General features: G+C 51.5%; 1 protein-coding gene across 1 annotated transcript; it reads left to right on the forward strand.

Moving 5' to 3' along the window:
• The first annotated feature begins 351 nt into the window (after positions 1-351).
• On the forward strand, positions 352-12,590 carry RGCC (regulator of cell cycle). Its single transcript, XM_040991346.1, has 5 exons — positions 352-490; positions 989-1,174; positions 8,796-8,903; positions 11,081-11,143; positions 12,240-12,590. Exons 1-5 carry the CDS (start codon positions 442-444, stop codon positions 12,245-12,247), a joined length of 414 nt encoding a protein of 137 aa, XP_040847280.1. The 5' UTR covers positions 352-441; the 3' UTR covers positions 12,248-12,590.
• Positions 12,591-16,493: the final 3,903 nt, after the last annotated feature.

A 16,493-nucleotide genomic window follows, 5' to 3' on the forward strand; every position in this document is an offset into this window, starting at 1 on the left:
CTGCTTCCAGGTGCCGGGTGGCTTCCCTGGGCGCAGGCTCAACTCCCTCATCTGTGAAATGGGCTTGATTGCAGATCGCGCGGCGGGAAGCGGCAGAGCCTTTGGGGCTGTGGTGACGCCCAAGCCACTTCCGCGGGACGGGTAGTCAGGGCGCAAGGAGCCAGAGGCGGGTAAATATTTGGGGCGGTCACCGGGCTGCCAGGCTCCGTGGTTCCCGGCGGGCGCGTGGCGGGGCGGAGCCCGGGGTCCGGGGGCGTCCCCGAGGGCGGTGGGGACAGACCCGCGGTCCCGCCCCGCGCGCGGCTATAAGAGGGCGGCGCCGACGGGCGGCGGGCGTGCAGCGCGAGCACCGGGCCCAGCGCACCGGCAGATCGGAGCGCGCCGCCAGCCACCCCGGAGCCCTCGGCCTCGCTCGGCGTCCCCGGCTCGCAGCACTCAGCCATGAAGCCGCCCACGGCACAGGGCAGCTCCGCGGCCGCCGTGGCAGCAGGTGAGTGCGACCATCCCGAGGGTTCCTTAGAGCTCCACTTTGCGGGTAGGACAAGAGAGGGATCGAGTCTCCACCTTAACCTGCGCGCCCTTCGATCTTCCCCCGGCCCGGGACCTGCTCCAGCTTCACCCGCGCCTTCCGGGTGCTACCGTCTTCCCAAGCAGGGCTGGGGATCCGAGCCGGGCTGTCCGGGCGCATCTCGCCCCCATCTCCCCGCCGCCTCCAAGCCCGCCCGCGTCCCAAACAGCGAGCGCCAGGACGGGCAGGCGGCATGGCCGGAGGGACGGTGGCTGGCTCCCCTGGCTCAGGCTCAGTTTCCTTATCTGTAAAATGGGTTTGATAGTAGAACACGCTTTGGAGGGCGGTCGGTTGAGAAGGCAGTGAGAGGCAGCGGCTGCTCTCGGGCAGGGCCACGACCCCTCCTGGAGGATCCGAGGAGAGACCGCCGCTCCTCTCACCCTGACCCCGGTAACCAGCCCGCCGCTCCCCTGTCTCCAGCCCCGGCTTTGGACTCGGCGGCCGCCGCCGACCTGACGGACGCGCTGTGCGAGTTTGACGCGGTGCTGGCTGACTTCGCGTCGCCCTTCCACGAGCGCCACTTCCACTACGAGGAGCACCTGGAGCGCATGAAGCGGCGCAGCAGCGCCAGCGTCAGCGACAGCAGTGGCTTCAGCGACACAGAGAGTAAGGATTTGGCCTCGCTTTGCCTCTCTGGAAGCCGGGAGGGCAGCGGTGACAGGGTCTCTGGGAGGAGAGGGAGAGTAGACCCGGGAAGGCTCTTTGGGGCCAAGTTGGATCAACTGTCACCTGCAGGAGTCCCGGGACTAGCTCTTTCCCTCCCTCACCTCTCCCCATGAATGTGTGGAACAAGTGCCACAGGAATGGGACGGACACAGCCCTGACCCGTTTATGAAACCAGGCGCTATTTCCTAAGCTGTTCTTCTTGGAATTTTTGAAATAACTTGGTGCACTTTCTTCTGGCCTCGAGCTCCCAGACTCTCTTGCCCCATGGCATGCGGTTTGGAAAGAGGCTCTGGTGGTGGGAGGTTCAGCCACAGTCATATAGAAAGGGCCCTTGTGCTTGCAGGCAGCCGAGGCGCGCACCCAGGTGGGAAGGCAGATGGGCCGGGGGTGGGGTGACCTTTCTCACACTGGAAGCTACTGGAGAGGCTCTTGGCCCTCAGCAACCTTGCAAAAACAAAACAAAACAAACCAGCTCTTACAGGAAGTCCAATGTCCTGAAAGAAGAGATAACCTGTTAACAGTGTCAAACAGCGAATTTGGCAAATCCTAAGCATCTGCTTTTCACATCCTGGATTGTTCACTGTTTTTCCAAGGCCTTTTAAAATTCTCCCAGGCGATTCTGGGGTCCCTAATTTCCAGGTAGCTTACACACAACCCTAGACTCTGGATTTCCCTGGTTTTGCAACCTGGAACTCTTCTCTGTTACCAGCGAGGATCAGAGCCGCATCCCTGGGAGGGTACTGAAGAGGCTCGCCGCCCCGCTTGGGGTTGGAGTCCAAAACCTAAATTCACCTGGGTTTCCTTGGCAGCCCAGCCAGAGCAATGGAGCACGCTGTGGCTTTGGGGGTGGGAGAGATGGGCCTGGGATCCTGAGGAGCACAACGGCCCTTTTCTATGTCCCAAGATGCCTTACCGTTTTTGGAATTGGTCTCAATACCAATCAGTGGCCAAAGGGAAAATCTATCTGCTTCTCCCGTGGCTTGGAGCAAGTGGTCCATCAAATGCAAAGTCTCTTGGGAGCAGGGAAAGCAAGCCGAGAGGTTCTGTCACTGCTGCTTTATGGCCAACAACCGCTCCCTCTTCCAAACCACAGCCCCATTCAGCCAGGCGACAGCAGAGCAGGCCCATGTGGGGCTGGGAGCAGCTTCCCTGGGTGGGATTTCAGAGCGGGGATCTGTTTTCAGAGGGTTGGGATAGGAGGCACTAGAAAAGCTTTCCTAGCAGTTTAAGGGGAGATGTGGGTTGAGGGAGCCTGCAGGGTTTTTTTTCCCTTAGGGTGTATGAGTGTATTTTTCTTTCTGCTTTTGTTAACTGTTAAACTAACCCTGGGCTTGGTGGTTAGAGGAGTCCTGGGTGAGGTATAAAGAAGGCTCAGATGACGTCTGTCTTTAAATATACAGTCTGCCTCTGACACGACTGGGTAGAAAAGTCTTGGCAGGAGCTGTGTGTGTCCCGAACGCAGACTTAAGGATGCCTACAACATACTTGTTGACTGCTGCCAGGAGCTGTGCACATATTTGTTACAGTCTTGTATCCGCCTAATGCTTTTCTGCGGAAGAATGTGCTTGAGAGACATCAAGTCTCCCCCCACGGAGCTCCCTGAGGGCGGACCACGGTAATGGGAGGGACAGCAGCCCGCTTCTGCCCCAGCCAGTGGTGTGGCGTCGCCACTGTGACTTGTTCTCTGTGACTTAGTGATCTCTGCTGTTCCCAGGAGGTTCTGTCGGGTCCCTCCCGCAGTCCTTTCTGATCAGCACTGTTCTCTCCTTCTTTCTGACAACGCAGCAGAAGCTCACGGGCTTTCTCTCCAAGGCTTTACTTTTTCACTGTGGATGTCTGGCTGGAGTGGGATCCGGGGCCTCGGCTGTAGGCTGATATCCTGTTCTTGCAGATCTCAGATGTGCTGACGGAGGCTGGTTATGTCTGAAGGTGTCTCTTTGCAGCGGTGGTCTGAGCCCTGTCATGGTCCTGCATGATGGGGGGACCCGGGCTTGTCTAGCTTGTACAATGGGAAGGATGCCACCTGAAGCGCTGTCAGAAACACCTTGAAGCTCATGACTGGGAAGAAAGAATTTGGTCTGTCTGATGCTTTTGAGAATGTGAATGCTCACACTGGGGTCTGATGTTGATCCAGTGCCGACAGGAGAGTATTTGGTGAGAAGCTGGGGCCCCCAATGTGCCACGTGCTCCAGCTGTTCAAGGCAGATCAAAACGGTATTCTTAATTTGGGAAGAACATTTCTGTATCTCATTTAAGAGCTAAAGTTAAGGTCGCTTGATTTTAAAGCATAGAGACAATTTCATTAGAAAAGAATGGGTGTTCAATGAGGAGAGGACCCTTCCTGTATGCACTTGCAAGCACACCTGGTGGAGAGGACCAAGGTAGCCAGGGAAGGTGCTTCACCCAAGGACTGGGATGGCGTGGCAGTGGAGAGAAGGAGTGCTCCTGTTGTGTAGATGTGCATTCTAACAGGTAACATCAGATTCCCCAGCAGATAATATTTCAGCATCCACAGTGGAAGGGTGATGCAGTTAGGAGCTCAGGGAGTTTTCCAAGTGTGGTCCTTTGAGGCGTTTTAGAAATGGTGAGTATCTTTGTTTTGAATTTATTCTTATACTATATTTTTTTTCAGGATTTTCTAAACTATAAACTCACATCTAGATTCTTACATATTCTCACTGATTGGCTTTATGAAAAGTTTATGACACTCAAACTTTACCAGGTGGTGTGAACTTAGAGTGCTGATGTACCAAGATGTCACAAACCAGTTTTCCTTTGACAGGGACATAATTTGCTACTTGACACATCTGTGTGTGTGAGCCGGGGCTACTGGGAGATGCTGGGAAATGCTGGGACCCCTTTTGGTGGCTGGGAAGCTGGCAGGTGTAGCAGGAGCAAGACTTAAGACTCCTGTGGGGCCCTGAGATGCGGACAATTATGGACGCAGAGCACCAGCAGGATAGGGAGCTAGGCAGGACAGGGGGTGGAGATCTGGCTTGGGAGTCACTGGGACTGAACCTGAGTTTGCTCAAGCTATGAGATGGTGAGGCCAGGAGGAGGAATCCTAGTAGGTGACAGATGTCAGTCACTGTGACGTGTGATGGAGCAGTCCCAGGTGGGGAGCTGGGCCTGGGTGGGGACAGGGAGAAGAGAGGTTTGTGTCATTTCACTGTCACCCTGTGCTGCATGCCGCCTCCTTGCTCCCCACCATCACCTGTGGTCAGAGACCCAGGTTCCAGGCTTTGTCTTTGTCCATGAATTACTGTAGTTTGCTTGCTTTGAGTGTAAGGGATTGTTCTATCTTTATGGGAGTTCTGGCCAAGGTTTACTGCCTGTGGTTTTCCTGTCAGTGCTAACCCTAAATTACCTTTCTCCCAACCTTCCAGACTGGGGGAAAGAGAGAGGAGAGAGAAGAAAACACAATCCCTACCTTTTATACAAGCCTCTGTTTTTCTAGCTAAGTTTCTGCAGCTCATTTAGTGCTCCTGAAGTTAGAAGCTTACACATTCAACATGCTTTCCCCCCCACCCCCCTTGGATGGCATTTTAGAAAACCTGGTCCCAGCATTTGAAATTCTTAGTGGCAGTACATCAAGGGGCCTTTTCCAAGGATGTTCCCAAGTGGGATGTGAGCTGCTTGCAAGACAGGGCTTCAGGGTTGCCTGAAGCAGAAGTTTTAAGGCCCTGAAATATGTAACCTCACCACCTGCCCAGGATCCCCAAATCATCACTGTTAAGAGTCCCCCGAGTCCCTGTGAATAGCAGTATGTGGTACTGGGGTGGTCGATAATGCAGTACTGTGCTATCAGCTGATGACACACCACTGTTTTATCAGACAAATCAGCCATAACTCAGCCAGGCACAGAAATCCAGGGACGTGGGAAGGGCCAGGTTGAACCCCTGCTCACCCATTCATCTACTCTGTGCCCCTGTGAGAGTTTGCTCACTGCAGTTTGTTAATGAGATTTCATGGAAAGATGGTCTACTGGGGAAAAGGATGCAGAGGAGTGAGGGTTGGGGCTCTGTGTTGGAGCTCCTTTCTGGGGATGCAGGTTCTGGGGAGTGCCTGTGGAGAGGAGCTTCAGTGCTGCGCTACCGTGGGAGGGAGAGGAACAAACCTGGGCCCCAGCCTTGATGCTGTGGCTGTTCCATGACGTTTCCACTCTCCTGGTCCTTCTGCCCTTCCCTCTTGCTGGGGACTTGAGGATACATGGGTAGACCCACAGGCATCACACAACAGGTGCCAGAGTGATTTTTCTCCTTAGAGTCAGGAACTTACACAGGGCCACATGGCCCTCTCTTGGCCATTTTGCTGTGCAGCAAGACACAGCCCGGGGGAGGAGGCAGGAACTCACTGCTTTTGCACGTGTCATGAATGACATGGGTACCACATCACAGCAGGGGCTGGTGCAACATGCTGGGTGGTTCATTTCCTCTTGATGGTTGAAGGTTATGCAGTTTGGAACCTGGACTCGGGTCTGCCCTGGGCTGTGCACGTTCTGGAAGGAGAGCGCAGAAGGAACCTGGCAGCAAGCCAGGGTGTGTGCTGGGTGTGTGTGTGTGGCTGGGGGCAGGGAGGAGGGAAGTGAGCAGACGCCGTGTTGGCGTGTCTCTGTGCATGTTTATATATAGATATTGTAACTGGTGTTTTTCGCTCTTCTTCCCTCCTTGTGGAAGTAGCATGCGTTCATTAGCAGCGGGATAGTCGCTGAGGGTTTGTAGCTGTCTGTATCTGTCAAGGAGAAGTCAGTTTGTTTATATTTTCTGACTTTGGGGAAAGTGCTTGTATTGAGGAGGCATTTGGGCTCCACAGGCTCAGGGTGGATTGTGCTGTTAGCCACAGTGGTGGCTCATGCTTGTTCCCACAGTTTCCCCAAGCCACCTGAGCCTCCTCAAGCTCATCCTGAGTCTCATCACATTGTCTTTTTGCTGCCATCTTTCCCACCACCTGTAAGGGTCCTTTTTTTTTTCTTTTAATGGATTTATTTATTTATTTATTTACTTGAAAGAGTTATGTAGAGATACAGAGAGGGAGAACAACTTGCTGGTTCACTCCCCAGATGGCAGCAATGCCTGGGGCTGGGCCAGGCTAAAGCCAGAAGCCTCTTCTGAGGCTCCTATATTGGTACAGGGGCCCAAATGTTTGAGCCATTTTTTTCTGTTGCTTTCCCAGGAGCATTAGCAGGGAGCTGGATTGAAAGTGGAGTAGCCAGGACTTGAACAGGCACTTGTATGGGATGCTGCCATCACAGGCGGTGGTTTTACCTGCTGTGCCTCAACACCAGTCCCTGCATGGGCCTTTTCTATGTCTACACTGCTCCTTTCTTGAAAATGCACCAGTGTTTCATCCACTTGTGTGAGGTAAACAGAGGGTGTGCACACATGGCTGTCCAATTTCCCTGTAGTAGGAGACGCCCTACTGGCGTGGGAGAGGTGTGGCATGGGAGCTCGCTCCAGGTGCCCACTGCCTTCCGGAGATAGAGACCAGGGGTGGCCCCAGAGTTCAGAAGCAGCTTTTGGTGGGCGGGGGCCTATGCTCCCAGTGTCCTTTAGAGCCTGAGATAAGGTGCCAAGGACGTGTCCCTTCCTTCTGGCTGGTAACCGGCTTCACGTGACTCCTTGGTCTGCCCTCACCTTATCTCACCTCCTCATGCTTGGCAAGTCCCGTGGTTACCGTGGGGTGACAGGCAGGAGCACTCATCGTGCATCTGTGCCAGGCACGACCCCTGCCCTGTGTGTGGGGTAGGAGTTTTCCATAAATAAAAAGTCTTAAGGCTCAGTATTTCAGCATTGCTAAAGTCCTGAAACCCCACAGTGATCCTTTTAGGGGGCCTTAGCTGGAGTGGGTCCCGGGGAGCCTGGAGGAAAGCAGACAAGCTACAATGTAGGCCAGGAAGCCACCCTAAAGTGGGGGGCCATCCACTCTGCTTTTTGGGACCAAGACAGATTGTCTCTGGAACAAAAAATTTTATGTGCGAAAGCCTTGCTGCCTATCACATAGTGCACAGGTGGTTTCGGTGACTTAGGCCAGCCACTGCAGCTCAGGAGGGCCCAACGGCACATGGGCTCTAGTGCTGGAATGCCTGGGAGCAGTGGGGGGGCCTGGCCTCACCTAGAGAACTTGCTAATGCTCTTGGGTCACTGGCAAGCTCTCCAGAGTCGCATTCCCGTGGCTGGCTTGGGGCTCTGCTAAAGCCGGTTCCCCTCGCAACCCTAGTGGCCACATCCTGCTTCCGCTGCCTGCTGCCTGGGGCCCTTTGTGTGTGGCTCAGCTGGCAGCACTCTGCATGGCGGCTGCACCATGGGGCTGTCCCTGGGTTGCTTTCCTTCTCTTGGTGCTATTCAAGAGAAAAAGAGTCTCAGAGTATCTGAGCTGGGAGGGATCTGCGTGGATATTCTGTCTACTTGTACATTGTTTGGCTGGCTAAGCTGTGGCCTGAAGATACTGTCTTGCTCAAGGACATCCGAGGGCTGCTGGTTTTAACCCAGGATCTTGGCTTGCTATCATTCTGGTCTTGGGCAATATCAGAGCAGAAGGAGTGGCAAAATCCCTCGAAGTGACTAATACAAGGGTACAGCAGACAGTTCATGTGAAAAGAAAATTGAGAAAAGTTTAGAGGGCCAGCTCAGTGATAGAGCAGGCCAATCCTCTGCCTGTGGTGCTGGCATCCCATATGGATGCCACTTGTGATAGTGCTCCCTGCTTGTGACCTTGGGAAACTGCAGAGGATGGCTCAAGTCCTTGGGCACCTGCACCCATGTGGGAGACTGAGAGAGGAAGCTCCTGGCTCACAACGTTGGACTGGCCCAGCTCTGGCTCTTGTGCCCTTCTGGGGAGCAAACCAGCAGAAGAAGGATCTCTCTCTCTTTGTCCCTCTCTTTGTAACTCTTTCAAATAAAGGGATTTTTTTAAAGGATAAAATTTTGGTGCTGTGATAGCAGCACCGCCTGGGCTTCCTGCATGCCAGGCTCTAGTGCTGGCTTCCTGCTCAGGCACACCCTGAGCAGGCTGCAGGTGATGGCTCATTTCCTTGGGTCACCGCCCATCCTTGGTGGGAGCTCCAGGTGGAATTCTGAGCTCCTGGCTTCAGCCTGGCCCAGTCCTGGCTGTTGCAGACATTTGCGGGGAGTGAACTAGCAGATGGAAGATCCCTGTCTCATTTCTCTGTGTCTCTGTGTCTCTTTGTCTTTCACATCAATGAAAATATATTCCTTAAATCAGGAGAATCAAATCTCACTGCCGTCATGAAGCAGCAGTTGGGTCGGCTGTGCCTTCGATGCTGCCTGGTAGGCACAGGTGTGCTGGCAGGGAGTCTGGGCGGGTTGTGCAGGACTTGCGTGTGCTTGGTCAGTGACATGTGTGTATGTGTACACTCCCCAGTCTCAAGTCATTTGGGAGCAGAAAGATGCAAGGCAGAGCCTCCTGGGTGTTCTTGACTGTAGAATGTGCAGCTTTTGCTGCTTTCAGAGCCGGCACCTGCTGGCTCACAGCCGAGCATGACTGCCAAGTGTGTCTGCTCTTGCGTGCTCCCTCTAACGAGTGCGTTCTCTTTGCTCAAAAGGTGCAGATTCGCTGTACAGGAACAGCTTCAGCTTCAGTGACGAAAAGCTGAATTCCCCGACAGACGCCGGCCCCGCCCCGCTCTCTCCCACTGTCCCTCCTCGGAGAGGTAAGCTCCTAAGTTGGAATGTGAGGTTTTCTTTTTTTTTTTTTTTTTAATTTGTTTCCCCTTTTGCTGGCCAGTCTTTCCCACATGTGCAAAGCAAACAGATAAGAATTTGTTATTTCTCAAGATTTCTGCCCAGTGCGAAAATGAAACCAGACTGCTTGGGGACAGACGACCTGAATCGCCAGGGCGAAATAGGCCTGGCAGGCTCTAGATTGTTCTTTCTTATGTGTGGTCATCACCCCTGTGCCAAGTGACAGAACTTCTCAGGGTTCCTTCCACCCTGATGGGTTCTAGAATTGAAAACAAGCTGCTCTGCTGGGAGTGGATTTGTTTTTAGAATTTCATTTTTATTGTATTAGGGATCTAGCCAATTGCTTGGAGGTGACCGATTTAGCCATTGGCTGGGGCGGTCATTGTGATTCAAGTAGTGATCCAACACAAGTCCAAATAGGAGCTCCTACTTGTCTCTGCTGTGATATTCTTAGACCCAAAAAGGTTTTAACGATGCACGAGCAGTTTCTTGGTTTTTCAAAGGGGCCAAGTGTTTACGGCCAGAGAGCTGAATGTTCTGCTGTGCTGGACAAGCGCCCTTTTGAAAACAAAAGGAAGGTTTTCTTTTCTTTTTTTTTTTCCCTTAGAAAGTTATACTTGCTAAAAATAATTGCAGAATGCAATAAAAATGGAACATCCTTTAAAAAAAAGAAATATGCAGATTCCATTGGTTTTTTTTACTCTTGCATTAAGACAGAACCTCTGTTTTTCTCAAAAGAGACATTTTAAATTCTCCTGTCCACACAGCGCTCTGAGCAGCCAGAAGGAAGCCCGCTGCTTGCCAGGCTCCCTCATCTCCGGCAGCGGCTAGCGCTCTGGCCTTCGGAGGCAGCGCAGCCTGGAGAGTGCTGGAAGCTGTGCCTTGCTTGGCTCCCTGATCCTCCAGACCGAGGAATTAAAGAGGGCAGAGAACGTTTGGCATGGCAGACTGATTGGGATACCTACAAGGAGCCATTTATATGGGAGGGGGTTAAATTCATAAGAATATGCAGCCATGTGCTTCAGGAAAGGCACACATGATGGGTTATGGAGAATAGAGTAAGATGTGAAGGAAGAAACAGAAGCCTCTGTCACCTTCCCCTGGCCAGGGGTGGTGGCTTCATTTCCTGGCGCAGGAATTCTGAGGCCCACTGTTTTGTTTGGGAGGATGAAGCACGAATCTGTGACACAGCAGGCAGGTATGGCCAGCCATTCCATACCCTGCCAGGCCAACTACTTCTTATGGACAACTCAAATCCCAGGCACCTGGAACTCCATCCTCCCAACCCCCCCCCCCCCCCCCCCCCCCCGCTCTCATGGGGGAGGTTTGCAGAGGGTGGTGGGAGAAAGAGGGATTGACTTGGCATGGTAGCCTAGCAGCAAAAGTCCTTGCCTTAAACATGCCAGGATCCCATATGGGCACCAGGTCTAATCCCAATAGCCCCGCTTCCCATCTAGCTCCTGCTTGTGGCCTGGGAAAGCAGACGAGGACGGCCCAAAGCCTTGGGACCCTGCACCTGTGTGGGAGACCTGGAGGAGGCTCCGGCCTCCTGCCTTTGCATCAGTTTAGCTCTAACCATTGCAGCTGCTTGGGGAGTGAATCATTGGACGGAACATCTTCCTCTCCGTCTCTCCTCTCTGTATATTTGACTTTCCAATAAAAATAAAGTAAATCTTAAAAAAAAAAAGAGGGATTGAGGGGCTGGTGTGCTGGCTCAGTTGGCTAATCCTTTGCCTGCAAATGCCCACATTCTATTTGAAGGCCAATTCAAGTCCAGTCTGCTCTACTTCTAATCCAGCTTCTTACCTGTGGCCTGGGAAATTAGCAGAGGATGGGCCAAAGCCTCGGGCCCATACCCACATGGGAGACTGAGAAGATGCTGCTGGCTGGCTCCTGGCTTCAGATCAGCTCTCTGTACATTTGCCTTTTCAATAAAAATGAATAAGTCTTGAAAAAAAATAAAGAATGAGCGGTTGAGACCGGGTCTTTAGGAGTTGAAAAATTTCCTCTAGCTAAACAGAGAGGCAGGCACTGGGGATGGGTACCCTTCCATAGGAAACACCCATTCCCTGACCCTGGAAAACTCGACATGGGGTCTGGGGCTTTCATTGATATGGAAACTGAACTCTGCCCTCCTGTTTTACAGCCAAATTAGGAGACACAAAGGAGCTGGAAGACTTCATTGCCGATCTGGACAGAACATTAGCAAGTGAGTACACGCCTGGCATGGAAGGGTATCCAACAGAAAACCAACTGACGCCTCTGATGAAGTGTGGTCACACTCACCCACTTGCACAGGGTGGGGAGTTACATCATAAGGCTTCTTAAGGCTTCGAAACAGGGCCCCAAAGCTCGGGAAGAAAAACTGGAGGCTGAGCCCGCCTTGCAGCAGACTGTGGGCCCCTCTGAGCAGGCGGAGCAGGTCGCTGGTGAACAATGGCACTTTGTTCCGGAGCCGGGAGGGAGCGGCTTTCCCATGGTGCTGGCCTGCCAGGCTGTTCAGAGACCAAACGAGCCCCTTGATCACATCTGCCTCACTCCAACGAGCCAGGGGCTTCCATCCCAGGGGCCAGAGGAATTTCCCCAGCTGGGACTCAGAGACCTGGGGAAGCCTTAAGAACTGGGTGTTGATGGGGGAGACCTGGTCACCAAAGAGCCACGATGTTTACTAACTGGCCTGGATTAAACACACAGCAGGTGGGCATAACAGGAAGGGGTGATCAAGAATGTTGAGGAGTGAAGATCCTAACTGCAGTGGGTTTGGATGAAGGGCCCTGAACTACACATTTACATAATCTGCTTCAGAATAGAACCGAGAGCCAGGACAAGCAACTTGAGCTTCTGGTCCTTTCATTTTTCAAGGAAAGGGTTAATTTCTCCTAAGAAATACTCCTGCACTAGACTGTGCTAACTGGCTGGGTAAAATCCCAGAGTAGCTCCAATGGCACTTACTTAAGAATAACTCTTACCATTCTTTCAGTCAAACTTTAGGAACAGGGAGAAAGTTCCTGTTAACCCCCAGAGCTGCTTATTCCGTTTCTTATGTGCTGGGTCTTCCTCCAGCCAAAGCCCGAATCCTGTTTTGATCATAATGAGTTCAGTTGCAGCAGTTTGTGTCTGACCCATGGAATGAGCCCATCTGCATCATGGAAGTTGCGGGGAGCCGCCCTGTTGTGCCACTAATTCAGACACGCATGCGTGGGAGGCTTGCCATTAGCCGTGGGGCTTTGATGTGTGCGGCTGCGTAATGTGGTTAGAACTGAGGACTGGGGCGGGCGGCTAACCTTCCCTCTTCTTGTGAACAGGTATGTGAAGCAAGGAGTTCTGGCTCTCGTGTCATCAAAGAGGAGCGCCAGGGAGCCAGGAGAGCCTGGGAGAGCCAGCTCCAGGGACGGTGGCAGAGCGGGTGAGATGACTTCACCTCCAAGTCAGCCCTTGCACCCCTCTCCTGGCCCGGGTGAAACTGACTTTGTTTACCTGCTTGCAGCATGTTAGAACACTTGATCCAGCCTAATATTGTGTTTTAAAACATGGCTTTCCTATAACTTAAAGTGCTTTTATGAAAATATTTGTAATTAATTATATAGAGTTGGAAATAGTGATAAGCTTTTCCCATTATAATATATTTTTGTATACAAATAAAATTTGAACTGAAATCTGTTTTGTAAGCCTCCTTTTATTTTTGTTATTTTTCTAATTATATTTCAATTCAGATGATAGTTTTTTTTTTAAAGATCATGTTTTCCATTCACTGCTTCACTCCCCAATGTCCCTTACAGCCAGGGCTGCTAGCTGGAAGCCCAGGTCACCCACATGCACCACAGGAGGCCAATCACTTGAACGGCCTCGGCCTCGTAGGGTCTACGCTAGCAGGGAGCTGGAATCCAGCTCAGGGACTCTAAGGAAGACAGGGTAAAACAGCAATGATGCAAGGTGACCTTGGTGCTTGTGTCACGTGAAAGAAGAATTTCCACACGGGCAAGGCAGGGAGCAACTCAAGACTTGCTGAAGTCAGAAACCTGTTGCCAGTGCAGCATCCAGGGGTGGGACTCCAAGAGAGGAAAAGCTGTGATGTTTGAGTCTCTAAGCATAATTTTGGGGAAAAAACAGAACAGCAGAGGGTGGGGACAAAACCCACACAGAGGCTGGAACTGCCAGTCCCCTCTAGCCTACTCCTGTAAAACAGAAAATCCAGCAGAGTGGAGGCATGGGGGTGTTACTGAGAGGCGGAAAACTTACCACTATGTCCTTGCTATTTCTCTCTCTCTCTCTCTCTCTCTCTCTCTCTCTTTTTTTAAGATTTATATATTTTTATTGGAAAGTCAGATATACAAAGAGGAGCCACAGTGAGGAAGATCTTCTGTCTGATGGTTCACAGTGAGGAAGATCTTCTGTCTGATGGCTCACTCCCCAAGCAGCTGCCGTTGCTGAGCCAATCCGAAGCAGCTGCCAGAGCTGAGCCAATCCAAAGCTGGGAGCCTCTTCTGGGTCTCCCACACTGATGCAGGGTCCCAAGGCTTTGGGCCGTCCTTGACTGCTTTCCCAGGCTACAAGCAGGGAGCTGGATGGGAAGTGGAGATACCGGGATGAGAACCGGCGCCCATATGGGATCCTGGCATGTTTAGGGCGAGGACTTTAACCACTACGCTATCACGCCGGGCCCTGTCCTTGCTATTCTCATGAGAAACTGAGAGCAATAGGGTCTGCCCTTTGATCTTCCTGGAGGCAGGTACTGGGGAGAAGTGTGCATTTTGCACCCTCTTAAACAAATCCCCCCTTTCCTCATTCCTAGAGGACCCCCTCCCAACAGCCTGTTAGTCCATCTACCTCCTTACAGCAGCAGGAGCAACAGCCTCCTTCCAGCTGCCCTCCCCGACCATGCCCGATTTCACTGGATGAGAGCATGGCCGGCCTCAGAAAGCATTCAGAGCTCTAGCGGGAAAGACATGAGATGACTAACGGGAAATCTTGAGGACTGCGGTTTTGCTAGACGTCAGCTTTCTGTTTCTGCCCTCCTTCTATCTTGGCATTTTTGCAAGGATCATGGACTCTCAGTATACATTAAGGCAAAGATGAGGAGTATTTGAAATCCAGGACTTAGACATAAAGGCAATTGGGGCGGCTGGAGGAATTCAAAGCGATGATACTTTTGGAGAGTGCGTACAGTAAGAGTTGGCATGCTGGCCTTGGTGCCTGCCGTCCAGGTGACTTCAGTGGGGCCAGGCTCCAGGCGCAAGGCTGCTGATAGGAAGGCATTGCGGGCAGAAGCCAATGACCCAGACAGAGAGCAGACTTTCTCATTTATCCCTTCTGTCTGTAAAACCTCCTCCAAACCAAACAGGCATTATTATTATTATTATTATTATTACTATCAAGCTGCATTGCAGAGAGAGGGAGAGCCTAGAATCATCTTTGCTCCCGCAATGGTAAGTGGTAAGGGTTGGGCCAGGCAACTCAAGGAGCTAAGGGCTTCCTCCATGTTACCGACGTGGGTGCGCAGGCCATCCTCTGTTGCTTCCCCAGATGCGATAGGGAGCTCGACTGGAAGTGGAAAAACCAGGACATGAGTCAATGTTCACACTGGATACCAGTGTTGCAGGTATTATAACCTGTTATGCCAATACACTGGCTCCAATTTTCTTACTCATGATAAAGCTACTTAAAAACTAATCCAGACCTGGTGCGGTAGCCTAGCGGCCAAAGTTCTTGCCTTGCATGTGTCGGGATCGCATATGGGCAATGTCTCATGTCCCAGCAGCTCCACTTCCCATCCAGCTTCCTGTTTGTGGCTTGGGAAAGCAGTCAAAGACAGCACAAAGCCTTGGGACCCTATACCTACATGGGAGACCCAGAAGATGCTCCTGTGTCCTGGCTTTGGATTGGTTCAACTCTGCTGGTGTGGCTGCTTGGGGAGTGAATCAGCGGATGGGTGATCTTCTCCGTCTCTCCTCCTGTCTGTATATTTGACTTTCCAATAAAAACTGAATTAATTAACTTTTAAAAAATAAAATCTGTAATGCTTGTATCCCTAACTGCAAACAGCTTTGTCACGTGCTAACAATGTTTCTAGGGACAATTGGGTGCATCTGCAATGATCAACCTATAAATTATAGAGCTGAATGGCACTGCAGCCAAGGCAGGTAAAATTGCAGTGTGATGCTTTACTCACCTGCTAGAGGTGATTCCTGGGTCAACAAGCCTATCACACTGCCAGTCATACAAAATACGGCATGCAATATTTGGTCACAAAAATAAAATATGTAAACAACTTACTGTCTTTTCGTGGTTTTAGATTGACTATGGAACAGTGTGCTGTGTTAACGCCAGCAGCGATCTCCCACATCTTGGATTTACCTCATCCCTTGGTCGATCATCGATCGCACCAAGAGGTCATGCCCAATTGTTGGAGTCTACCACCTATGTGTGTAGGTTCACACAGCAAAATCCCCTGCTGTTGGATTTCTCAGAATGCGGTGGTCATTATTAAGTGACATATGACTGTCCTTACAAGCTTACTTGTTTCTTCAAAAGCCAGCAATTAGGTTTCCTTTGTGTTTTAGTGACCTTGTTGAAAATCAACTGACTGCAATACGCAGGTTTCTTTAGGGCTTCCTCCGCTCTAGCCCACGGATCCATGCCTGATTCCATCATGGTTCTGAATAATCTCGGCAACTGCAGCTTTGTGGGAGGTGCAGGACTGGGAAGTGTGAGTCTTGCAACTATCCTTCTTTCACAAGATGAATTTGGCTGTTCTGGGTCTCTTGCATCTCCACATTTTGGTATCAACTTGTCAGTTTTGGCTAAAGAGGTAGAACGATTTTCGTAGGGCTTTCTTTGGGGGATTGCTGCCACCGTAACGGCTTGTTTACCTTGGAATTTGTGAACATTCAGTGCCTTTCAAGTACTTAGATCATTTAGAATTTCTTCCATTTATGGTTCACGGTTTTCACAGTATACATCTTACATGAATTTTGTTAAATTTATACATCTTGTATTCTTTTTGATACCACTATCAATGGAACAGTGCTCAGGCTGCGCATCAGCAGGGAGCTGGACTCAGAAGCTGACCTGGAACTTGAGCTCAACACTCCCATATGGGGGGATTAGGTGCCAGGTGTCCTGGGGTGCCCTAGCCACTGTTCTCAAGGCCTGGTTTCCTTGGCATGACATTTCCATTACTTGGACCTGACTTTTAGTTATTCTTGGAAGCCAGCACCTGCTTTGGATGAATCCCCCCTCATTGGGACATGAGTGGCTCATCATTGTCACTGTAACCTTTATTGCCAGCCTCTTCTGGAATTGAGGAGCTGACTGCCTGGGGCAGCTCTTATGAGCATCTGGGGTCCCAACTCCCAGTGAGGGCAGTGTGGTGGGTGCGGCTCCACAGCCTGGGGGAGGAGAAGGTCAGGGCTTTGGGGGAAAGAAACAGCCTCTTTCATGTGCATGTGTGGGAGGGCAGTTTGTACTGCATGAACCTCAGTGGATAATGACTTAAGGATAAGTAGGCGGGACCTGAGTCACAGCTCTGGAAACACTGAAAACATGTTTTATGAGTTTCT

This window comes from Ochotona curzoniae, unplaced genomic scaffold (genome assembly GCF_017591425.1).
Source record: "Ochotona curzoniae isolate NIBS_2020 unplaced genomic scaffold, NIBS_Ocur_1.0 contig_64, whole genome shotgun sequence".
NCBI lineage: Eukaryota > Metazoa > Chordata > Mammalia > Lagomorpha > Ochotonidae > Ochotona > Ochotona curzoniae.